Genomic DNA, 23,735 nt, shown 5'->3' with positions numbered 1-23,735 from the left:
AGGCGTAGTCCCCCCCCCCCTTTTTTATGGCAATGGATTCCCCTTTTACTTATGCAGGTCCGAAAGTTTAATAAGTGGTAATTAAAATCTCAGAAAACGACAGACTCATGAACCTTGGGTTAAAGAAATACATTTATTTTAAACACTTATATATATACACTTTGAATAGTAATTTCAATACTAAAGAGTCTGAACTCCCCCACCCCCTTTATGTTAAGATATCCAAAATATCTACTCCTAAATTTATTCTAACAGTCCCACACTTTCTTTTGTGTTCAGACTCGGTTAATTCACACAGAGTTACTCAGTTCCCACATATAAAAACAATACATACACATGGTTATATACAATCCTTGTGTAGAGCATATCAGATGTATTCTGTCTTGCATTTTTAACATGGGATAATATTGTTATTTATGTTCAGGCCTTATCCTCCCCTCAACTTAGTTAACATTCAAGCTAATATCTAACATAATATCATAAATGGTTCTTCCAAAATAAACAGTTTGAAGGTTTGGTTCCCTTCTCAGCATAAGCTTAGAGTGGCACTAGCTTATTAGACATAGACAGATTAGTCCAAACACAGTCCTTTAGGCATTATATGAAAGTTAATTGTGTGGAGCTCCTTAATTCTCTGGTTACTATTCAAAATGAGTATGAAAACTCGTACATTACCATTCTTGTCTTTTCGCGGAGTTGCTGAGACTTCCTTGATTACACTTCCGTGTTTTCTCACCACGTATTCTCATGGCATCTGTGACTTACTTCTATTTTCTTCGAAATGTTCACCTTTCACTGACTACAACTACACGTTGGCATAACTAACCAACGGCTCTTTACTGGAATTCTGACCTCATTCCTTCAGTGCATGTACTCGCCACGGCACGTACAGCAACTGGGAGATTGTTGCTGGGTACCGGCGGTGAGCTTCCACAGCTATCCATTTTTAAATTTTTATCGAGTTCCTTCCATTTTAAGAAATTTTTCATGTGAGTTAAACTAGTCTCATGTCTATGAAAAGTTGTACTTACATTTCTCCAATCGTTATAACCTTCTACAAGACTACTTGATTCAGTGGGTGCGAAAAGTTTGCAACAAAAGCAAAAAACAGAATTTAAAATTTCGGAATAAATGAGCCATGTTCTTCGCCCATTTCAATTAAAACAACTCATAATTTTTCATCAGTATTTCCCCATTCATCTGGTTCTTCTAAATTTACAGAGACTAACAATGTATTAGTTTCGTGGTCAACTACAACTAAATCTTCTCCTGACTGTTTTTCACTTAAATCATGTGTCTTGTTATCTTGTTCAATAATTGCAATAGTACTTTCATGCAAACTGGATGATGTGCACGGTTCTTCAACTCTGATTTCTGATGTATCGAGTTGGTTACAATCTGCATCAAAATATTTTAATATTTTAACAAATTTATTAAGAGCCCCAGTTTGTTTCTTAATATCTGCTTCTTTCGTAGCATGACACTTACGATTTTGTGCACCGGATAACTTTTTTTTTAAATTTTATTATTATTATTATTATTATTATTATTATTATTATATCAAGATCTGTATGATCAATTAGAAACAAAGGAAGGACAGAGAAAAATTTACCAACTAGCGAAATGTAGAAATAAAGCAGCTAAGGACATCTTACATGTGAGGCAGATCAAAGATGCTGAAGGAAGAGTATTATGGAGGGATGTGGACATAAGAAACAGATGGAAAATATACTTTGAGGGAATTTTGAATGAGGAAAATGCAAGGACTCACAGAGGAGATGGGCAGCCTTCTGAAGGGATGGTGCAGAACATCAGTAGAATGGAAGTGACGGAGGCCATGAAGAGGATGAGGAATGGAAAAGCGGTGGGCCCCGACAGAATTCCAGTGGAGGCATGGAAGGTACTGGGGGAAGAGGGAATTGACCTGTTGTGGGACCTGTTCATGAAAGTTTGCCAACAGGAAAATATACCCAAGGAATGGAGGGAGAGTACTCTTGTTCCCATCTACAAGGGTAAAGGGGATGCACAAGACTGTAAAAATTACAGAGGAATAAAGTTGATGTCCCACACAATGCAGATCCTAGAAAGGGTTCTTGATGGTAGATTGAGGGAGGAGGTGGAGATTGCAAAGGAACAATTTGGCTTCATGCCTGGTAGATCAACAACAGATGCTATCTTTGGGTTACGACAGATGATGGAAAAATATCGAGAGAAACAAAGGGAGCTACATCTGGTATTTATTGATCTGGAGAAAGCATACGATAGAGTGCCAAGGCAAGAAGTCTGGAGGTGTCTGAGGGAGAAGAAGGTGCCGGAGAAATATGTCAGGTTGGTGCGGGAAATGTACAGAAATGTGAAGACAAGTGTTCGGACCTGTTTGGGACAGACAGAAAGTTTTCAAGTAACAGTTGGCTTGCATCAAGGGTCAGCATTAAGTCCATTTCTGTTTAATATTGTGATGGAGGTGGTAACAGAGGAGGTGAGAGAAGATGCACCTTGGACAATGTTGTATGCAGATGACATCTTGCTGTGTGTAGATTCAAGAGAAGAAGCGGAAACTAAACTGGAAAGATGGAGAAAAGTACTGGAAGAGAGAGGTATGAGTATATGTGTTGTGCAGTGGGCAGTGGCCAGGAGACAGATCTGGAGCTGGAAGGAAATGTCATCAGGAAGGTGAGAGATTTTAGATACTTAGGTTCAACAGTGGAAGAAGATGGAGGAGCTGAGAAGGAAGTGGGATGCAGGATACAAGCGGGTTGGAGGAACTGGAGGGAGATGGCTGGAGTGTTATGCGATAAGAGGGTGCCGATCAATCTGAAAGGCAAAATTTATAGGACAGTAGTGAGGCCAGCTATGACATATGCTATAGAAACTGTGGCCCTGAGGAAAAATAACATCAGCAGGATGGAAGTAGCAGAGATGAGAATGCTTAGGTGGATGTGCGGTGTGACCAGATAGGATCATCTGAGAAATGACTATGCAGGGGAACAGTGAAAGTTACGAACTTAGGAGCGAAAATACAGGAGGCAAGGTTGAGATGGTTTGGTCATGTGATGAGGAGGGAGGACGAATATGTGGGAAGAAGGGTCGTGCAGATGCATGTGCAAGGAAGGCGGAAGCGTGGGCGGCCAAAGAAGAGATGGAGGGAGCTGGTAGAAGAGGACTTGAAGATGAAGAACTTGGATGTGGTGACAGCCCAAGACAGGAAGGTGTGGAGGAGACTCATAACAAACAGTGACCCCACTTAAGTGGGAGAAGCTGTAGAAGAAGAAGAAGATTATTATTATTTGACACCTCCAGGGAATCGGATTCATCGAGGGAGGGCACCTACTCTACAACTCTGTCTCCACCACTCAATCCACCAACCACAACAAACTTCCACCACAATAATGCCATCTACCGCTCACCACCACTAATAGTATTTTCACAGACAATCACAAACAACCATTCCCATGGCAGGATTCAAACTTTTGGCCGGAGAGCAGATACACTAACCACTCGGCCAACGAGGCCAGCAGCCTGGTTCGCCGAGTGGTTAGCATAGGATTCCATTTTTGATTCCATTCTATTTTATACCTGCAAGAAATTATTACACGACACAGAAACGAAATAATAGGCCGCACTGCGCTACTGTCAGTAGCCTACTGAGATGAGTACCATATGACTGGTTAACTAGCAACAAATGTTTTGTATGAAAATTCATTTCTGCGTATAAAAACCATTCACCGTTTCACTTTAGATAGACACTGCAGTGGACACAACATTCTGCAGGCAAGCATTTAGCCTGCTCTCACTGCAAAATTGTAGACGACCGGCCGATCAAAGAGGCGACAATATACAATTTTTTTAAATTTTTATTCGGTGCATCTGGCCTTATTTATTCTAATATTGATCATTCTAAGAATTTTTTGTTTTTATGATAAAAATGAATTTATGAACCGTGCCCCGGCATCCCCTTTGTAGTGGCACCTGCTTCCGCCGGCCCTGCTTATAGGTAAATTTAGAGAGTCTTTCTACATCTCTAGGTTTTGAAAATTCACTAGAAAGCTAATGAGAAGATTGTGTTCTTATAAACTGTCTTGTAAATTTTCAAACATTTAAGTTTCTTTCTGCTTTTGGCTATAAAATATGGATGGATGCATAATATTCTTCATTACAGTATCTTACACATGCCAAATTGAAGCTTCTCGGCTCTATACTTTAATATTTAACAGTTATTGTACATTTTGGAAAATTATGGAGACAACTACTGTGTTTGAGTAAAACTTTAGTTTAATATAAACCAAAATGTTGGTTTATATTAAACTAAAGTTTTACTCAAACACGGTAGTTGTCTCCATAATTTTCCAAAATGTATTCGGATCACCATATAAGCCTAAAAGAAATGACAATTATTGTGTTTAGCAAAAAAAAAAAAAATTTTTTTTCTCTTGTTATCAAAGAAGAGCCAAAAAGTCTTCATTTTGGCAATGTAAAATAAACAGAAATAGAAATATTAAAGATCCAAGATCCATGCTTATTTCATAGCCAAATATATTATTATTTATTATAATAATAATAATTATTATTATTATAGGCTACTCCAAGGAGTCCTTAGACTCATCGAGGGAGGCCCTAAACATCATGTCAAGAACTATTCAACATTTGCGCAGTATATATCATACTTTGCTTTGAACTCATTCACAGTCATTGCACCCACAGCAGACTCTGGCAACCTATTTCACTAATTCACTACTCTCCAGGCACAAAACCTAGTTCTAATACCCTTGCTAACTACACTCTTACTCAGTTTCCATGGATGGCCCCTAGTTCTCCCACCACCAGACCTGTTCTGAAAAATTTCCTCTGAATTAATCTTGTAGAATCCCCTCAATAATTTGTATGTCTCAATCATATCACCCCTTTTCTGCCTATCAACCAGTTTCTGTAACCCACAAATCTTCGATCTGTTCTCGTAAGGTTCATTCCATAGACCTGCTACTCTTGTTCACTCATCTCTGGATCCTCTCCACTTCCTCCTCATTGCCAAGAAACCCTGGTGCCCAGATCTGCATGCATTAGTCAAGATGGGGGGGGGGTCTTATCAAGATTCAATAAAGAGAAACAATAAACTGCTTGCTGCTCATCAAAGTATTCTTCAGTAACCAAGTAATGTGATGAGCTGCTTTAGCCACTTTTGCGATGTGTCCCCTAAACTTTAACTCCCTGTCCAACACTCCCACGTCTCTGGCTTTGTCAATTTCCTGGAGTACAGTTCCACCAATGTGGTATACAGCTGGTAATCTTTTCACCCCAAGATGCATAACCTTACCCTTTGCCACATCAAACTGATATCCATTCTCCTTTGCCCAGTCTGCCAATCTATTCATCCTGCAAAATTTTGACATAATTCTGTAAACTATTGCTCTACCCAGCTTTGCATCATCAGCAAATAACTGAACAGTTCCTCTCAGATTCTTTTCTGTATCGTTAATGTGCAAATTAAACAGTAGTGGTCCAAGAGCAGAACCATGCTGCACACCCTAGTCACAGGCCTTCTTTTGGATTCCACTCCTGAATAAACTACTCTACAATATCTCTTCATCAACCACTCTCTCCTATCCACCTCATCAACCCTATATCCATCCCCCATGTGCTGCCATTTACTGATTAGAATTCCGTGTGGTATCCTGTCAAAGACTTTTGCAAACTCCAAGTTTCTATATATATCTACTCTATACTATGAAATGATAAGCTGAAATTGGCAACGGATGTGACATCAGCTTGAAGCGGATGTAGGCTGTAACGTTTTTATGTAACATTTTTGTGTAACGTTTTTGTCAAGTTATTTGAAACATTTTGTCGAGTCTTCAAAATTCGAGTCATCGGAATTCAAGGAGAACCGGCCTACCAGTCCGGAACAAGGGGTTTGGGCACTGTAGGTGTCAGGGGGCGGAGCCCCCTATATATATATATATATAGAGAGAGAGAGAGAGAGAGAGAGAGATACTTTAGAAAGCCTTTGAATAAAGACCAGAGAGTGTATGAAAATGCAATCCTCAACATTGGAGTTGTCTTAGCTTGCACTACTTAAGAAACTTTCCAAGTTTCTGTCTATGAAGCAGGCTTTGAAGACTAGAGAGCTCACGAGAATACAATCATCAGCATTGGAGTTGTCTTATGACAAGGTGCCAAGAGAGAAGCTATTCAATACACTACAGTTATATGGTGTCAATGGGGCATTATATCAAGCAATACTTAGTCTTTATTTGAGTTGTAAGTCAGCAGTTAGAATTGAAGGAAGTACAGGAAGATGATTTAATGTTTAATCTGGTGTGAGACAAGGATGTACATTATCCCCTCTGTCATTCATTATCTATATGGATCACATTATGAAGGAAAGTGGTATTAAACATGATATCATTTAATGTCAGCTCTTTGCTTTATGCGGATGATGTTATACTTCTAAATAAATCCGCTACAAGTCTGCAAGATTCTCTGACTAAATTGAATAGCTGTTGTAATAGATATGGTATGAAGGTCAGCAATAAAAAGACAAAGACAATGAAAATAGGCAGAATCATTGAAAATGTCAACTGTGTTGTGAATGGAGAACCTATGGAACAAGTAAAACATTTCAGCTACTTAGGCACGATTTTTAGTGAAGATGGCAAATTAAATATAGAAATAGACAACAGAATCAGCAAAGCTGGTATGGTGGGAAGTCAATTGAATAAATTCATATGGAATAAGAGAGAAATTAGTCGGAACACTAAATTAGCTGTATACAAGACAGTGTTCAAACCAGTTTTAACTTATGGTTCTGAGAGCTGGGTCAGAAGTAAAACACTTGACCAAAGACTAGAGACCGCAGATATGAGAGTCCTGAGAAAGATTAGAGGCGTGAACAGATGTCATCAATGGCAATATCATATTAAAAATGAGGATATTAGGCAAGAACTTGACATTGTCAGCATCCAGGAATGCATTACCAGAGCTAATTTCAGATGGTATGGTCACTTAAATGGAATGGGAGAGGAAAGATTAGCAAAACAAGTGTTCTCTGCCAGGTTGGCAGGAAAACGATCCAGAGGAAGACCAAGATATAGGTGGATTGATACGGTACAAAGTGCCTTAGATGATAGAAATATAAGATCTGATAATGTTGGAGTCTTGACAAGTAACAGACTGATTTGGAGGAAAATTGTAGATAGGAAGTTAGTAATGATGTAATTTTTTCGTGTAGTACTATCATATCCTGTACATCCCTTGAGGGTACATGGCAGGAATTTGATGATGATGATGATTTTACAATGCTGAAATGAAGATTTTGGATAATTCTTGGATAATTAATCTTATGCACTGGCTGATATTTTGAAGTTTCTGCATGATCCCTTATATTGAACCCAGTCACCTTAATCAAAAGCACCAACAATATACAGACCCCTAGACTGGCTCATGTCTTTTAAGTAGTGCAAGCTAATGAAACTCTGATGGTGAGGATTGTATTCCCATTGGTCAATTTTTGGAACTTTCAGAGTTTCAAAACTTTTTTGAAGTTTTCAAAGTTTTGTGTGTCATCATACTGAGCTATGAAATAAGGATTATTCTTTTCATTTTTACATTTTTCTTTGATTTAAATGGTTAGGTGAAGTATTATTACTTATATTTGTAATCTTTCTTCATTTTGCAATTTGGCTATGGCATGACTGAAGCATACGGAATTAGATTTTAGCACTCTAAATTAAATTTTATAAACAAATGTTTGGAACAAAAAAATATACACTTATTAAAATTTTTTATCAAGTTTTTAATGAGTGTTTTTTTTTCCTAAAAACCATTTGTTTATCAAATTTAATTCAGTATATTTTGGCTGAATATTTGGTGCTTCAGCCAAATTTCAAACCAAATTTTTTGGATTTTGCAAAGGCATTTCATAGATTACCATATGGCAGATTAGTGTATAAGCTGCAGAAGATGGGATTAGATAGCAGATTGGTTAGATGGATGGAAGATTATCTTTCTGAAAGATATCAATAAATTGTATATGATGGAGCACTGTCTCAGAAAAAGAAGGTGACCAGTGGTATGCCTCAGGATTATGTTCTTGGTTTCCTACTTTTTAACTTATCTGTTAATGATATTTATGTGGATTGACTGGAGATCTTCAAATATTTTTTGATGATGATGCAAAGTTAAGTATAATTATCAATAGTGCTGATGTTAATTATCTACAGGAAGATTTGAATAGACTTTTAGCTTGAACAAATGAGTGGGAGTTGAAGTTTTAATATTAATAAATGCATGGTGTTACATTTTAGGATATGGAGATATAAGGCTATGTATTGTATTGGTGGAACTGTACTTCAGTAAGTAGACGAGATTTGGGATCTTGGGTTGATGGTAGACAGTGGACTGAAGTTCCAGGGGCACATTGCAAGTGTTGCAAAGACTGCATATTGTATTGCATCATCATCAAATTCCTGATATGTAACCTCAGGAGGGGTACAGGATAATTATGATAGTACTACATGAAAAATTTACACCATTACTAACCTCTGATCAACAATTTTCCTCCAAATTAATCTGTTATTTGTCAATATTCCAATATTATCGGATCTTATATTTCTGTCTTTTAAGGTGCTTTTTACTCTATCAATCCATCTACATCCTGGTCTTCCTCTGGGTCTTTTTCCTCAATCTGGCAAAGAACACTTGTTTTGCTAATGACTTGTTAAACTGAATGGGAGAGGAAAGATTAGTAAATTAGCAAAATATTGTAATGCTGTTATGATTAAAAAAGTACATTGACATACAGGGATAAGGAGATGGTAGTGCCTCTATATAAGGCATTGTCAGACCACGTATGGACTATTGTACTCGGATTTGTTTACCTAGTTTTCATTCCGATGTGGAAACACTAGAGAGGGTCCAAAGACGAATGACCAAAGTGATATCAAGATTCTGGAGTGTTAGTTATGAAGAGCATTTGAGGAAAGTGGATTACAGAAGTTGGTGGATAGGAGGAAAAGAAGAGATATGATAGAGACACCTTCAAGTTCCTTAAGGCATTCTGTCAGATTAATATGGAAGGAATTATAAAAATGAGTGGATGTTAAGACGAGAAGAACGAGAGGCTATCCCTAGAAGTATAAAGATGTGGTGAAGAAGGATGTGAGGAGTAGATTTTTTTATGTGGAGAGTTGTTAATGAGTGGAATGTGTTGCTGGAGTGCATTGTGAGCAGGTGGCGTAAATAACTTTCAAGCTCATTATGATAAACATGTTGGGGTGAGTTGGCCTCCCACCATGAGTCTGTTGACTTCATCGAGGTTAACAAAAAAAAAATAATAATAAAATATTCAGTATTTGCTGCTTCGACCAAATTGTGGTCATATGCCTAGTCTAGAGTTATGATTTGCTTTCTGTAATTAAATTTTTTTGTATGAATCAATAAAATACAAGTGACACTCCTGAGAGGGCATGAAAATTAACTAAAAGTGAAGTAACTTCATTGTTCTCTATTTTCCAGTCCCAGTGTACTTTTCACCTTTATACAGATTCTTTTATTCCATTCCAAAAAAAATTTAAACAAGATTACAATATTTCAAATATTGTAAGCTTGTTTGTTTTATTTTATTTTTTTTTTTTTACTAGCATGCTAAACAGTCAGGTGAAGGTGAAAAGAACAAACTGATTGGGAATATAGAGATAAAGAAAAGGTCAGTGAAAAATAACTTCACTTTCTATGTGCATTTTCACATAACATAACCAAATTAGAAATTACATCTTAACACAATTCATCAAACTTAAACTCAGGTTTCATAATTAATATATATTTGTTTACCATTACTGTTAGAACATTAGCTGCCAGGTATGTTTACTACTAGCTACATGAGACATTTGAAAGAGCTCAGATAAGTTGTTTTAATGCTAAAAGTTGACCCATACAAAAATCTCATTGATGTTGAATGATCAAATGTAATTTTTTTTATTTTAATATCGGTCCCTCCTACAAAAGGTTAGATGTGGTCAAAGTTAAGGTAGTCTACACTGCAAGATAGTTAATAATTCAGGAGTAACATTATATGGGGATTCCATGATAGTGAATGAGAGGATACATGGTTAGTTTTGAAGTGGAAGAATGAGCATGGTGATGAGGAATAAACAAGCAGAAAAGTTGGTGGTTGTGTGAATGTATGGACAGAAGGAGAATTTGAGGATGAATATCAAAAGATTATTGAGGACAGTAAAAGATAACGGTATGGCAAGAAAGATGGTTACTGTGCTGCACAGTAACCATCTGCACTTAACCATGGGATGGAAAATAAATGAAATCTATCTTTCCATAAGAGAGATTAGTTGTATAAAGATAAATGAAAGATTAAGTATGGAGAAATATGAAATGATAAGACAGGTCAGACTAAAATTATAATGATGCTGAATGAGTAGGAACAGAAAAGCATCATGAGATCAGTGAAAGGATGAGAGTGAGAGAGCTGCTATGCAAAACAGGTTGCAGAGATATTTTTAAGCCTAAGTGCTTGGGGAGGGGAAATTACTAGGTCTGTGGAAAATTGAATAGGCTGCAATAAAGATATAGTGAAGAATCAGAACTCACAGGTGGTTAGATTTGTTATGAGATCCAAAAATTAGTTACTATGCTTACAGTTGTTAGGAGCATAAGAAATTAGCAGGAAGAATTTGTTGCACTGCTTGAGCTGATTTGTCAGATAATTGCCAGCCTGGTTGGCCGAGTCGTCAGTGTGTCCGCTTTCCAGCCAAAAGGCTGCAGATTCGAATCCTACCGTGGGTATGGATGTTTGTAATTGTCTGTGAAAATACTAGTGGTGATGACAGATAGTAGATGGCATTGGTGTAGTTGTAAGTTGGTGGATTGAGTGGTGGAGACAGAGAGCTGTAGAGTAGATACCCTCCCTCGATGAGTCTTTAGACTCTCTGGAGATGTCACGTAATCTTCTTCTTCTTCTTTCACTACGTGTTGTTCCCACTTAATATGCAGGGTCTGCGTGTTACTTAGATGCGATTTCTTGTTAGTACTACTCCCAACCGACCTGTCGCCTGGTCTGCCGCTGGAGGGGGGATATATTTTTGACTGTAGAGGCGTATGTTCATGGGGCCGATTTGCCTGCTTGCGGGATGAAAAACGCCAGATAAACTGGCAGAAAAAACCCTACTGCCCGTGCCCAAGACTGGCTAACTTGGCTATGACTGAGGAAGATCCTCAAATTCCTCACATCTACAACAGGAATCGAACCTGGGACATTCCTTCCCCATGTATATGGTTGCGAAGCGCAAAGCCACTAGGCTAACCGCACGGCAGAGGTGTCATGTAATAATAATAATAATTGTTGATGTGAGTGAAACATGATTGGATGATGATGATCTGATGGGAATTGAGATGAAAGGTTATGTTCTGTTTTCTATAATAGGAATTATTGCCACTCAAGACATGTAGGAAGGGGAGTAGTAAATGTAATGGGTGTTTTGATGCAATATGGTGTGAAGTGGAGATAGAGAGAGAAAATGTAATTTTGTGTGAGTTGTTATAGCCATGGAAATCTGAGAATGATAACAAAGAAATTTTTATGCAAACTAGTTTAATGTAAGTAGAGTGGGATCATTATCTTCTTCAACCTATCCATCCCTCAGGATAAGTAGTGTCCCCTGATTAAGGGTTACATTGAATTAATGCAGCCAGCATGTCACTCCTCCTCTGCTACATCCGAAGGGCAAGTATTTTTGGCTGTAGATCTGTGTGTGCATTCACTTAGTCTTTTTGCATGTTCCGAGGGATAAAAAACCCGAATTTCTGGGAGCAAACACCCTCTACCTACATATGACAGCTAACTCACCATTTGATTGAAAAGACCTGATAAAGATTCCTCACATCATAGACAGGATTCAAATCTGGGTCTTTCTAACTAAAGGGCTTGTGTATACCAACTGAGCTATGGAGGCTTTGGTTATCATTACAGGTGATTTTAATTATGGAAATATAGATCGGAATGAAGCGGTAGCATCTAGGGATAAGGATAATGAATTTTGAGTTTCTGAGGGACAGTTACCTTAGAAAATCTGGAACTGAGCACATATGAGAATTGTGTCTTGGATTTAATAATGATGTGATGCGACATGTTGCGATGACAGGAAGCGAGAAGTTGGAAATATACTTTCAGAATAATGGGAATTCTGTAGTCTTGAAAATTCAAGCTATTAGCTACTACAAGATTCCATGTATCTGCACTCGATTCGGAATATATATATATATATATATATATATATATATGATGGTGATTCTCACAACTCTCTGAATTTCTGTTAACACGTTCGCTGCCAACTACGAGTATACTCGTAGTTCGTATATGAGCTTCACAAGCCAACTACGAGTATACTCGTATGTCGATTTACCGACCTCCTATGCCAAACACGAGTTATCCCTTAGTATAATTATTTTAATTTGGACCCTTGGATTCTGAATAAAGCGGAGAGCACGTCTGGGGGCTTGATAGATGGGAAATAATTTCAACTAAAATATAGTATATTATATATGTGCCTCAGAAGCCAACTACGAATATACTTGTATGTAGATTATCAACCTCCTATGCCAAGCGCGAGTTAATCCGTAGTATAACACATAATTTGTAAATCAATTTATAATTAATAAAATCAATAAAAATAAAAACCAATCAATAAAATAAAAAAGCATTCAGTAAAATAAAAAAACAATTTATTCAAATTAAGAATAGTACATTTTAAAACAATTTTCCACACACAATGGTGGTTTTTCCTGGCAAACAGGACAATAATGTGTTTCGCGTCAACGTTTGTATCGTGTATACAGACATGGCATGGCTTTGTCGGGTGATTCTTTTTTTCTGTTGGTGGTAAAATTTCCAAATAATGAAAATCCCGATTCCTCCTGATATTCTCTGATGCTGTAAGCTCATCTATTCCAACAAAAATTGAAATAAATTGATCTCTAAATTTTAATGCACTCATTGCATTTCCAGTAATCATGTTATAAAATTTATGTGCATTTTGAATGTATATCTCAAAGATGCGTATTGCCAATTTCTTTGGTCATCTAATTGTCTTTCGTAAGGTGGAATAGTATGAAAGCATTTGATCAGAAAGATCGGTGCTTGACATACCCAAATTATAATCTCTAATGATGTTTGGTTTTAATTGAAATTTACCATTCCGATTTTGCACTTCAACCATTTCAAATTTGTGCATATTTGAAATGGAAAGAACTTCCTTCTTATCCTTCCATTTGCTGACTACAACAGGACCTCTTCTTTGCCAGACAAATTCCCCTTTCTTTAGTTTCTTCTGAATAACATCTGGTGGATTGTTTTTCCTATTATTTCTCAGCGTTCCACACACGTACATTTTTCTGTCGGTAAGCGATTCTGTCAGAGCTACAGAATTATAAAAATTGTCCATATGCAATGCATAACCCCTATCTAAATATTCTTCCATCAAGTGGAATACAACATCATATGCGTGACCCATTTTCGCTAAAAAGGATTCAGATTTTCCCGTATAAATTTTTATTTTTATCACTAATCCATTCAATTCGCACAGTTCATAGAATTTCACACCATATTTATGTTTTTTTTTTTTTTTATCTATTGCCAAAACGCCAGTCTACTGTGCCACAATACCATTGACTCATCAATACATAAGTTTCTGTCTGGTGTGTAGCTATTTCGCATTACACTATTAAAATGATCTAGGACTGGTCTGAATTTGTGCAATTTATCATTAGCTGCTTGAGAATTATCTGCGAAATGCAAATGACGCAATAAAATTTGAAATCGATTTTGGCTCATTTTAGAGCGCCAAAATGGCAAATTGTAAAATTGATTTATACTCCAATAATGCTCAATAGATAGTAAATTACAAGGACCCATATGAAGTAAAAGTCCAAGAAATAATTTCATTTCAGGTATGTCTGTTGCTTTCCAGTTTGAAATTCTTCGACTTTTTTTGATCTGCGTTCTGCTTTGCTCAATATTTTGTAAAGCATATAAATTGGTTTGTTCTACTAAAATTGTGAGAAAATCTTCAGAAAAGAAAAGTTCAACTAACCTTTTGATACTGAAATTTCCAGTGTCAGTTTTAAAACCTGCAGTTTCAACAAAGTTAAATTGTGGGGGCTCTTGTTCTGAATTTTCCCAATAAGTAGATGTTGATATATTTGGCTGGATGCTAACTTCATCTTCAAAAGTTTCTTCATCATCTGAGTCACTGCTAGAGTCGTCTGTAGGATCATCTTCGGAATCGGAACCAAATATTTCATGAAATTCATCATCGCTCATATTAGCATAAGCTTCTACTTCTATATCAGTAAGTTTTCTTTTACTAGCCATGGCGAAATTGAAGGTTCTTAGAGACTAGAAACTAAAACTAAACTAGATGCAATAGATACCGTCATCAGCACATGTAATATATAGGTGGAAGTGATACGAGATTACTCGTAGTTGGTGTATGAAACAAAATTTTGTCTGATAAGCCGGCTACGAGATTACTCGTAGTGACTTTGAAGACGCGAAAGCACTTGGCGTGCGGGAACAAACTATGCCTGAATAGCGTATCAGCGAACGTGTTAATAATGTCATAATTGAGCCTCCATAGATTAGTCAGTATAGACAAAGCCCTTTGATTGGAGAGACCTAGGTTCGATTCCCATCAGTGATGTGAGAAACCTTTATCTCTTTCAACTAAAGGTGAGTTAACCGGTCTCATACAGAGGTGGAGGGTTTTTCATTCCGCAAAACAGGCAAACTGGTCCCATGAACACACACAGCTACAGTCATGAAATATACTACAGCAAGGAAGGCAACGGGAAACCACCTTGCTCATAATCAATTCCCTAGTGTGGTAGCATATAGCCACCCTCACCAGCCATATGGCTGGGGGAATAGGATAGAATAGAATGTCATAATAAAAGAAATCTGGAACTTCCTGTAATGAAACAGTGAATGAATATTAATTCATGAATCTGACTTAATAGTAAATGAAGTTAAATTCTGTATATAAATTCTACTACCTTTTATTAAATTCTTTAAATTTGTATTCACTCTTAGTAAGCATATTTTTCATAACCATTTTGTGAATTTCTTTAGCCATCAGCATGGAGGAAAGTGCGCAATATTCTTCATTGGTCACCTTTTGTTCAGACTTATAGAAAACATAAATATCCTTGGGTTCAGCTGGCTGGTCATCAAGGTAAGCTGTTTCCTCTTTATTATTCTATCTCTGTCATTCTACCCCAATAGATCACAAAACATTATGGAGCGTTCATTCTAATTATTACTCTGTGCTGTGCCTTAAGTTCATTTGACTCAGTTTTCCTCTCTAAGTTTATCTTTTTTTCCTAGCTTACCACGCCTTTACTCAATTTTCCTTTTTTCTCCTTCCTTCTTTTTCCTCCTTCTGCTATATGGAGTATTTTATCTGTATCCATCTAATTAGTTCCTCTCACAATGCAACCAAAATTTTGTTATGCAATCCTAATACAGGGTGTCCCAAAATTCACGCAAGAAGTAATTTTGATAGAAAACACAGGTTTTTAATTAAAAATTGTAATTTCTTAATGATTCATAAAGTATACAGTATAGAGTTATGCATGGAATAGCCTATCGGGTAAATGGCCTCCACGGCTTTGCTGGCACATACACACTCTTTTGTTGAAATTTTCCATGACCGTTTTGCATAAATGTGGCTGAATTTTGTTGATACAGTGCTCCATTTCCTCCTTCAAGGTGTGGGTAGTCGTGGGCTTGTTGGCATAAACCTTAGACTTCAAAGAACCCCAAAGAAAAAAGTCCAACGGCATTAAGTCACATGATCTGGGCAGCCAATTCTGATCACCAAAACGGGAAATTACACGACCAGGAAATGACTCATGCAGTAATTGAATTGTTTCTCGGGCTGTATGACATGTGGCACCATCTTGTTGAAACCACATGTCGTCCACATCCATATCTTGCAATTTAGGCACAAAAAACTGGATTATCATGTCACGATAGCGAGCACCATTAACTGTTATTGCCTTACCAGCCGCATTTTCGAAGAAGAATGGACCGATGATGCCTCCAGCCCAAAATCCGCACCAAACAGTGACACGTTGGGGATGCATTTGTTTCTCAACAATCACTCGGTTTTCCGAACCCCAAATGTGACAATTTTGTCGATTAATGAAGCCATCAAGATGAAAATGAGCCTCATCGCTGAAAATGATTTTGTTCAAAAAATAAGCATCCATTTGTTGTTGCTCCATAATCCATTCAACGAACTCTCTTCGCTGTGTGTGGTCAGTAGGCTTCAGTTCTTGAGTCAATTGAACTTTGTAAGCATCAAGATGCAAATCTTTCGTGAGAATACACTGTAGAGAGCTTCTCGAAATGCCCAATTCAAGACCACGGTGCTGAATTGATGTTCCTGGACTCTCAGCAACACTCTCACGAACTGCTTCGATGTTTTCTGTTGAACGACTTGTTAAAGGATGGCCAGAGTGTATAAGATCACTAATTGATCCAGTTTCCTTGAATTTTTTAATTAATCTTTTCACAGTTGATGAAGTTAAATCACTATTCCGACCATATTTTGTACGAAAATTGTGAACTGTAGCTGCCAAACCTTCAGTATTTTTAAAATATTGCTCAACAATGAAAATGCGTTGTTCTTTCGTGTAGCACTCCATTTTTAATAACCCTGAACTGTCAGCTGTCACACTGTGTTTTTTTTCTCGTTGGCAACATTTTACCACACAAATGGCACTGAATTTAAATCTTGCGTGAGTTTTGGGACACCCTGTATATTACATTGAAATTTCTGCATGCTACCATTAAACATAGCACTGCCTATGAATTTTGATGCATCATTTCACAAAAATATAAAAGACATTCTTTTATTTGTGTGTGATATTTATGACTTATATTATTATAAAATTTCTTAAAGTATCATACTTTTAAACTACAAGAGAGAAAAGTAATTCGAAAAACACTGCAGTTTTATTGTGTAAATGGGAGATTATATGAGCCTATATATAGCTAGAAATGATGTATTGGAAGATGGTTTGATATAGAAGCACATATAAGGCAGGAATGATACTTTTATAATGAAGAATTAGCCCTGTAGTGCCTGTTTCATACTCTCTAATTAATGAAATAAAAAATATATACTCGGCCATTCATATTATCTTTTTTATTATAACTGGCTGCAACTGTATCAAGGGTTTACACAATGATAATGAAATTGCCTAGCATACCACAAAAAAAAAAAGTGTGTGTGTGAGAGAGAGAGTTTTCGCAGTTGAGAACTAACAACGAATTGTAGAAAGACCACAACAAAAATTAAAACTTCAATATTTAGCAAATCCTGTAGATATATCCAGCAGTATATATATTTGTAACCAAATAAGGAGACAGATATCTGTCGCAAAATATGCCTTTCTTCTTAATAAAACTGAAATAAATTAATGAAAAGCTGGTTATGGACATCTCATTATATTGTGTTCAGCAACATCTAGTAGTGTAGACTGTGTAATCTAATTTAAATAGATAAAAATCCATGTTAATTGGACACCTGAAGTGGCATCATATTAAAATGTATCAAGTCTTCAGAACTGGAATAGGTTTATAGTCTTTTGTGGGTGGGATCATTATTATCATCGTTAGATTCCTGATATGTATATTGTTAAATTTATGAGTGCATATCTGAAATAAAATAACTTTATATAAATATGATATAGGTTAATATGATACTAGTACATGATTAAGTTGACATTTTCTAACTTGCTATTAACAATTTTCCTCTAGATTAATGTGTTGTGGTCAACAATATCAGCAGATCTTGTATTTTGGTCTTTACTTACCATCTAGGTATAGAACACCTGTTTTGCTAAGTTTGCTCAGACAATCTGTTAAGTGACCATATCACATGAGCACATTAGCTGTGCTCAGTGGTGAACTATAAGGGGCTCGCACGAGCCCTTTGTTAAATTTTTCTCAATTTGCGAACTCCTTATTCTTGTTTACTTTTTTATTTTTTCAAAAAAAAATTTTTTTTTGAAACGTATTAAGCGACAAACTCATATGGTAACCTAACAAAAATTAGTCTATTCAGCAGTGTATAGATTATTTGGCATTTTTGTTTCAACTCCTCTATAACGAATGCACCCAAGTTTGAAAATAAAATAAGCCCATGTGCTATCTTTATCCTTCTGGTAGCCAATCAAATGTTTTATAAAAGATTATAAAAGATTTCATTCTTATTATATTTTGATAGTTAAAAAATGTTTTTCTTATGCAAAATAAATTAACATAGTTGATTGTGTGCAAATATTTCATGTTTAGATCTTGAAATATTTGTTTCAAGAGGTTGATTGTCTTCTCATATTTTTTGATTGGAATTTGTACACAAGCTGTATTAATAAAATTTTGGTGTGAAATACAGCTTTTTTTTTTTTTGTGTGTGTGTGTGTGTGTGTGTGTTTGGCGATGCGAGCCCTTTGTTAAAATTTCCATAGTGTTGTGTCCCTATTTACGATTATTAAATTTTCCTTTTCTCCTTTCAAGTGAATCTCTATATTTTCTTTAATCAAAACTTGACTATGCACGAGATATTACAAAATTCAAATATTTAAGCTTTTTCTCCCCTTAGTGTCCCTAATATTTATATTATACTGCGCCTTTCAGGACATTTAGTTTAAGATATATTATTCGAAAACAAGGAGCAAAATACAAAAACATGTCTGAGCGTGAAACTATTAAGCAGTCATGACCCTCTATCTCATTACTTAACACATTAATTTCCCGCGTTATTAGGTTCGTATGATTTTCAAGTGGTGCATTAGGCAGCAATTTCAGACAACCGTGTTATTAATGAACAAAAGTTTATTTAAAATCTTAAACATGGTACAATTTAATACTAAGAATTAAAATTACAAAATTTTAATTTTGTAATTTTAATTCTTAAAAAATTACAATTTTTTAAATTATAAAATGAAAAAGGTGAAATATCTTCTCTGGCTAAACTGCATTACTTTTACTTGAACCAGTTCAAATCCTCTTGTAACAACAACATGTCAGAACTTCCTGACATTGCTCTTCCTAATTTAGCATCAGCAAACAACTGAATATCTCCTTTCACACTGTGCCTATATCACTGATATAGTTCAACAGTTTCTGGCTCCTATCAGTCAACTATCCCTATAGCCAGGCTACCAGTTGACTATCCATCCCCATCCTGCTCAATTTCAGCAGTAGTTATCCTATTATAAAATGTAATCGAGTTATTAAAGCATGACCTCCCTTTAACAAACCCATGCTGCTCTCTTGAAAGATTTCCATTCTCATTAGTTCAGATTTGTATTCTGTCTGTAACCAGCATCTATAACACCTTCATCACCACTATACCGTAGTTCCCCCCCCCCCTTATCCACAGGTTCACTATCCATGGTTTCACTTATCTGTGGTCAGTCCCAGTCCAAAAACGTTAAATGAAGAATTCCAGAAATAAGCAATTTATAATTACATCAGCAAAGTGGATATTAGATCCAACATTATTTCAAAGCCGAGTATTTGTAGAAACTATGAAACTTTTGTTGACCTGAGAGCTTATGAGACTTTTGTCAACTTAAACAAAAGGTCAACTTTTGTTGACCGTTTGTTTAAGTTGATGAAACTTTTGTTTTGTTTAAGTTGACCTGAGAGCTTAAGAGAATACAATCCTTGGCATTCCCGAGTTACCTTAACTACTTAAGTCAGTTAGTGCAATCTAAGGCAACTTCAGGGATGCCAAGGATTGTATTCTCGTAAGCTCTCAGGTCAACTTGTGAAACTTTCATAGTTCCTACAAACATTCGGCTTTGAAATAATGCTGGATCTAATATCTACTTTGCCGATGTGATTTTACATTGCTGAAATGAAGCTGTATGGCTCTTTCTTTTAGTAATAGACAATTCATAAGAGGGCATAACAAAAGTCTCATTTACAATGTAGTTCTCGGTTATCAGATCTACTATTGCAGTGCTTGTGTTCAAGTAATCCTTATTTTACTTAATAATGGCCCCAAAGTGCAAGAGTAGTGGCAGTTCAGAATATGGCAGTTCGGACTTGCCAAAGAGAAGCCGTAAAGTGCTTCCTTTTAAGGTGAAAAAGGTGAAATATCATAAATAAACAAATAATTAAAAAAAAAATGTATGCTGAGGTTGCTAAGATTCCGTTCACATTCAGATAATAATAAATTTAGTTTAATCCTTTATCCAGGTGTAAGCAAACAAAGTTTGCGCCTGAAGTATCTTCAGAACTGAGGCAACTCGTGGTAAAGGTGGACCAAGCTCTCCTCACTACTTGTCTTAGTATCTCCCATAATGCAAAGCACATCTCCTTGCAGACATGTATAATGCTATGCATTAAGGGAAGGGCCACTATCCAGACCAGTTTCGACCTTTATTGAGGTCTCGTCAGTGGGAGCCAGACCCAGAGATGGTGATACTAAGGTGGAAGTGATGGAGAAGTCATATTTACCTATACGAGTTGCCAAAAGGTGTCTCATCTTATTATTAAATTACTCTGGATTTAGAGAAATCAAGTACAGGAAAAAAACTTCCAACACGTTCAGATAACTTTTATTACAGTATGTTGTTATAATTGTTCTATTTTATTATTAGTTATTGTTGTTAATCTCTTATTGTGCCTAATTTATAAATTAAATTTTATCATAGGTATGTATAGGAAAAAAAATGGTGTATATATATATATATATATATATATATATATATAGGGTTCGGTACTATCCATGGTTTCAGATATCTGCAGGGTGTCTTAGAACATATCCCCCCCCCATGTGGATAAAGGGGGCTACTGTACTTGATATATACACTGTCCTATAGTTTTATACTATTGACTTGGATTTTCCCTTATGCAGTGGCACTGTTTTTCCCTTGTTCCACTCTTCTGGGATTATTCCGATTGTCAGACTTCTGTTGAACAACCAAATCAAGGGCACTGTTAGTTCTGCATATTCCTGTAGTAGTATAGGTGGTGATATCTCATCCAGTCCCTCGGCCTTATTAACTTCAAGGTTACTTACTATTCTGAACACTTCTCATCAATGAATTATCAGTCTTCTGTCCTCCTTCCTATTTAATTTCTCTTTCTTACTATACTCATCACCTTCCTAGGCTGCATCTTATACTCCTCATGCTGCTGAGGAATACTCTGTTCTTTATATTTCTTCTGTAATGTCCCCTTTCTTAGAGCCTGGATAATTTAATGGTTCATCCATTTTACTACTACTTTATTAATCCTCTGAACCTTAGGGAATACAATCAGACATTGCCATAAGTAATTAATTCCAGATTGAGTCTCAGGCATTGCTGATTTCTCTCCCATTCAACTGATTAAGCTACTTCACATTACCAATCTGTTTCCTTAATTTATCATAGTTCCTTGCTCTGTAATTCCACATATCACTCTTTTTCTCTGAAGCTTGTACCTGCCTACCACTTCCCCACGTGAAAACCACTCTTTCCAATTGGTGACATCCTCTATCATCATTGTATGAGACGATATTATTAAGTCTAACACTTGAGTTCCACATATTGCTTCAGTGACATGATGCATGAAGTTGTCCTTAAATGACCCAAGGAACTTGATCTCCTTACCTGCATATACTATTTCCTGCTTCTAGTCAATGCTGCCATAGTTAGCTGCAATTATTATTTCTGAATCATTCCACTAAATATCTAAAATTTCTGCTTACCTCAACCTCACAGCAAATGGCCTCAAAGCTATATCATTATTACTTTCTTCAGGTTCCACATTGAGAGGACACAAATCTTCTGAAATCATCAGTAATACCCACCTCCTCTTATCTTTTCAAAAAATGCTATTAACCATCACATTTTATTCCCATGAGTATGTCATTCTCTGTTACCCATGCCTCACTAATGCAATGATTTATGGACTGACTAACTGTATCAAGGCCACAAACTTTTCACCCTTATTCTTGCATGTATAAGCACAGTAGCTTTCATCTGGTTCTCTTTGCTTCCTACAATTCCTTACACCATTCAAGCCTTTTAATTTTGTTGTTCCCATTGAGGCCATCCCTGTATTCCTATCTTGTCTTCCTTTGTCCATTATCTCACACCCATTCTGGTATTTTATACTCGCAGTCCAGCTGTTTAGTTTTTGCTTCCCTGACTGGTTATGCAGTCTTCTCCTCTCATCAACAATCTACCCAGCTTCACACTACCACTCACATGCAGAGCATCTGCAGCAAACATCTTTTTCTCCTACCTTCAAATTTATCACATACATCCACATACACAAGTCCTCTCTTCGTGCACAGTCTAGCACAGTCAATCCTGCCATTCGTGATCACTGTTCTTCTCCTCAGCGCTCTTCTACATAACTATCTCTAGCAACATTGTAAAACGTTTTTTTCAGTTGATTATAAATTAAATTAAAGATGCCAAGAAATTATATTCTTGTTTAATCCTTTATCCAAGTGTAAGCAGGCAGTATGCAAGTGAAGTGAAGTGAATCTTCATGACTAGATTACTTGTACGTAGAAGCTAGTGACTTCACATTAATCGCCTTAGTATTCTATAATGCAAAGTACACATCCTTTCAGACATGTACAATGCTATGCATTTTGGGAAGGACCATTACCTAGATCGGTTTTGACCTTTATTGAGGTCTTATCAGTGTGCACCAGATCCAATCTAATCCATATACAAGTAGTGAAAAGTTGTAACACATTATTATTAAAATAAATCTTGCTGATGAGACCTCATTAAAGATTGAAATTAAACTGGTCTGGGTAAATGGCCTTTCCCAGAATACATAGCATTATACATGTCTGAAAGGATGTGTGTGCTTTGCATTATGGGATACTTAGGTAATTTGCTTTCCTGACTGATATCACTAGCCTGTATATACAAGTAGCCTAGCTGGAAAGATCCTTTGCATGCAATCCCCAAGTGTAAGCAAAGAATTTTTGCTTATACTTGGATAAAAGAATGTTGATAGAGACTTGAGGAAGTTGTTGTGGCAGATAAAGGATAATAATGTTGTTGGAAAAGTTGCTAGCATGTTACCCTGATGTGACAATAGTGAATTGAGAAGGAGAGCAGAGATCAGCCATCTTTCGATAATGAATAGCAAAATAGCTAAGTTGTGTGAAGCAAAAGGGATTCAGTTTGTGAATCTGAGGAGTGATTTGATTTTTGTTATGGTGCAAAGACATCAAAGGTCATACTGAACCAGGACAGGTTACAGCAGTACATATGGTAAATGGTTAGTAGGACAATCACAGACATCCATGCCCTTGTCAGGATTTGAACCTGTAGCCTATTGGCTGGAGAGCAGATATGCTAACCACTCAGCCAGTATGTGGAATGAAATTGAAGGAACGTTGGAATGGATGGCATTTGAACGAGTTTGGTGTTGAGCATTTAGAAAGGCTGTTAAGGCACAGAATCAATGTAGCTATGATCTAAGGGTACTGGGGAAGTAGGATAGCACAGCTAAACAGGCTATACTACAAGGTGGATACAAGGTTGAAGATGTGGTTGTAGCAGCACAAAGTGATGGAATGCATAAAGGTGAGGATGAGACAGGTAGAAATAGAAATCAGAGTTAGGATCAGAGAAACAGGAGTGGTCAGACCAAAGAGAGAGAGATGTGGCATGGCAGCTAGAATAGAGAATGT

At 36.5% G+C, this 23,735-nt stretch overlaps 1 protein-coding gene across 4 annotated transcripts in view; it reads left to right on the top strand.

Moving 5' to 3' along the window:
• IP3K2 (Inositol 1,4,5-triphosphate kinase 2) overlaps window positions 1–23,735 on the top strand; it is a 242,066-nt gene that overhangs the window by 152,104 nt on the left and 66,227 nt on the right. For all 4 annotated transcript variants that reach the window (XM_090406781.1, XM_090406780.1, XM_090406782.1 and 1 more), the window contains one exon: window positions 15,134–15,236. In XM_090406781.1, coding sequence (XP_090262907.1) covers window positions 15,134–15,236 — 103 coding nt within the window. The remainder of the gene's footprint in view (window positions 1–15,133; window positions 15,237–23,735) is intronic.

The sequence above is a fragment of the Typopeltis vanoorti genome, chromosome 17 (genome assembly GCF_054136105.1).
Source record: "Typopeltis vanoorti isolate ZY-2024b chromosome 17, IOZ_Tvanoo_1.0, whole genome shotgun sequence".
Taxonomy (NCBI): domain Eukaryota; kingdom Metazoa; phylum Arthropoda; class Arachnida; order Uropygi; family Thelyphonidae; genus Typopeltis; species Typopeltis vanoorti.
Note: the sequence above shows the minus strand (reverse complement) of the source record. Positions and strands in the feature narration are given on the sequence as shown.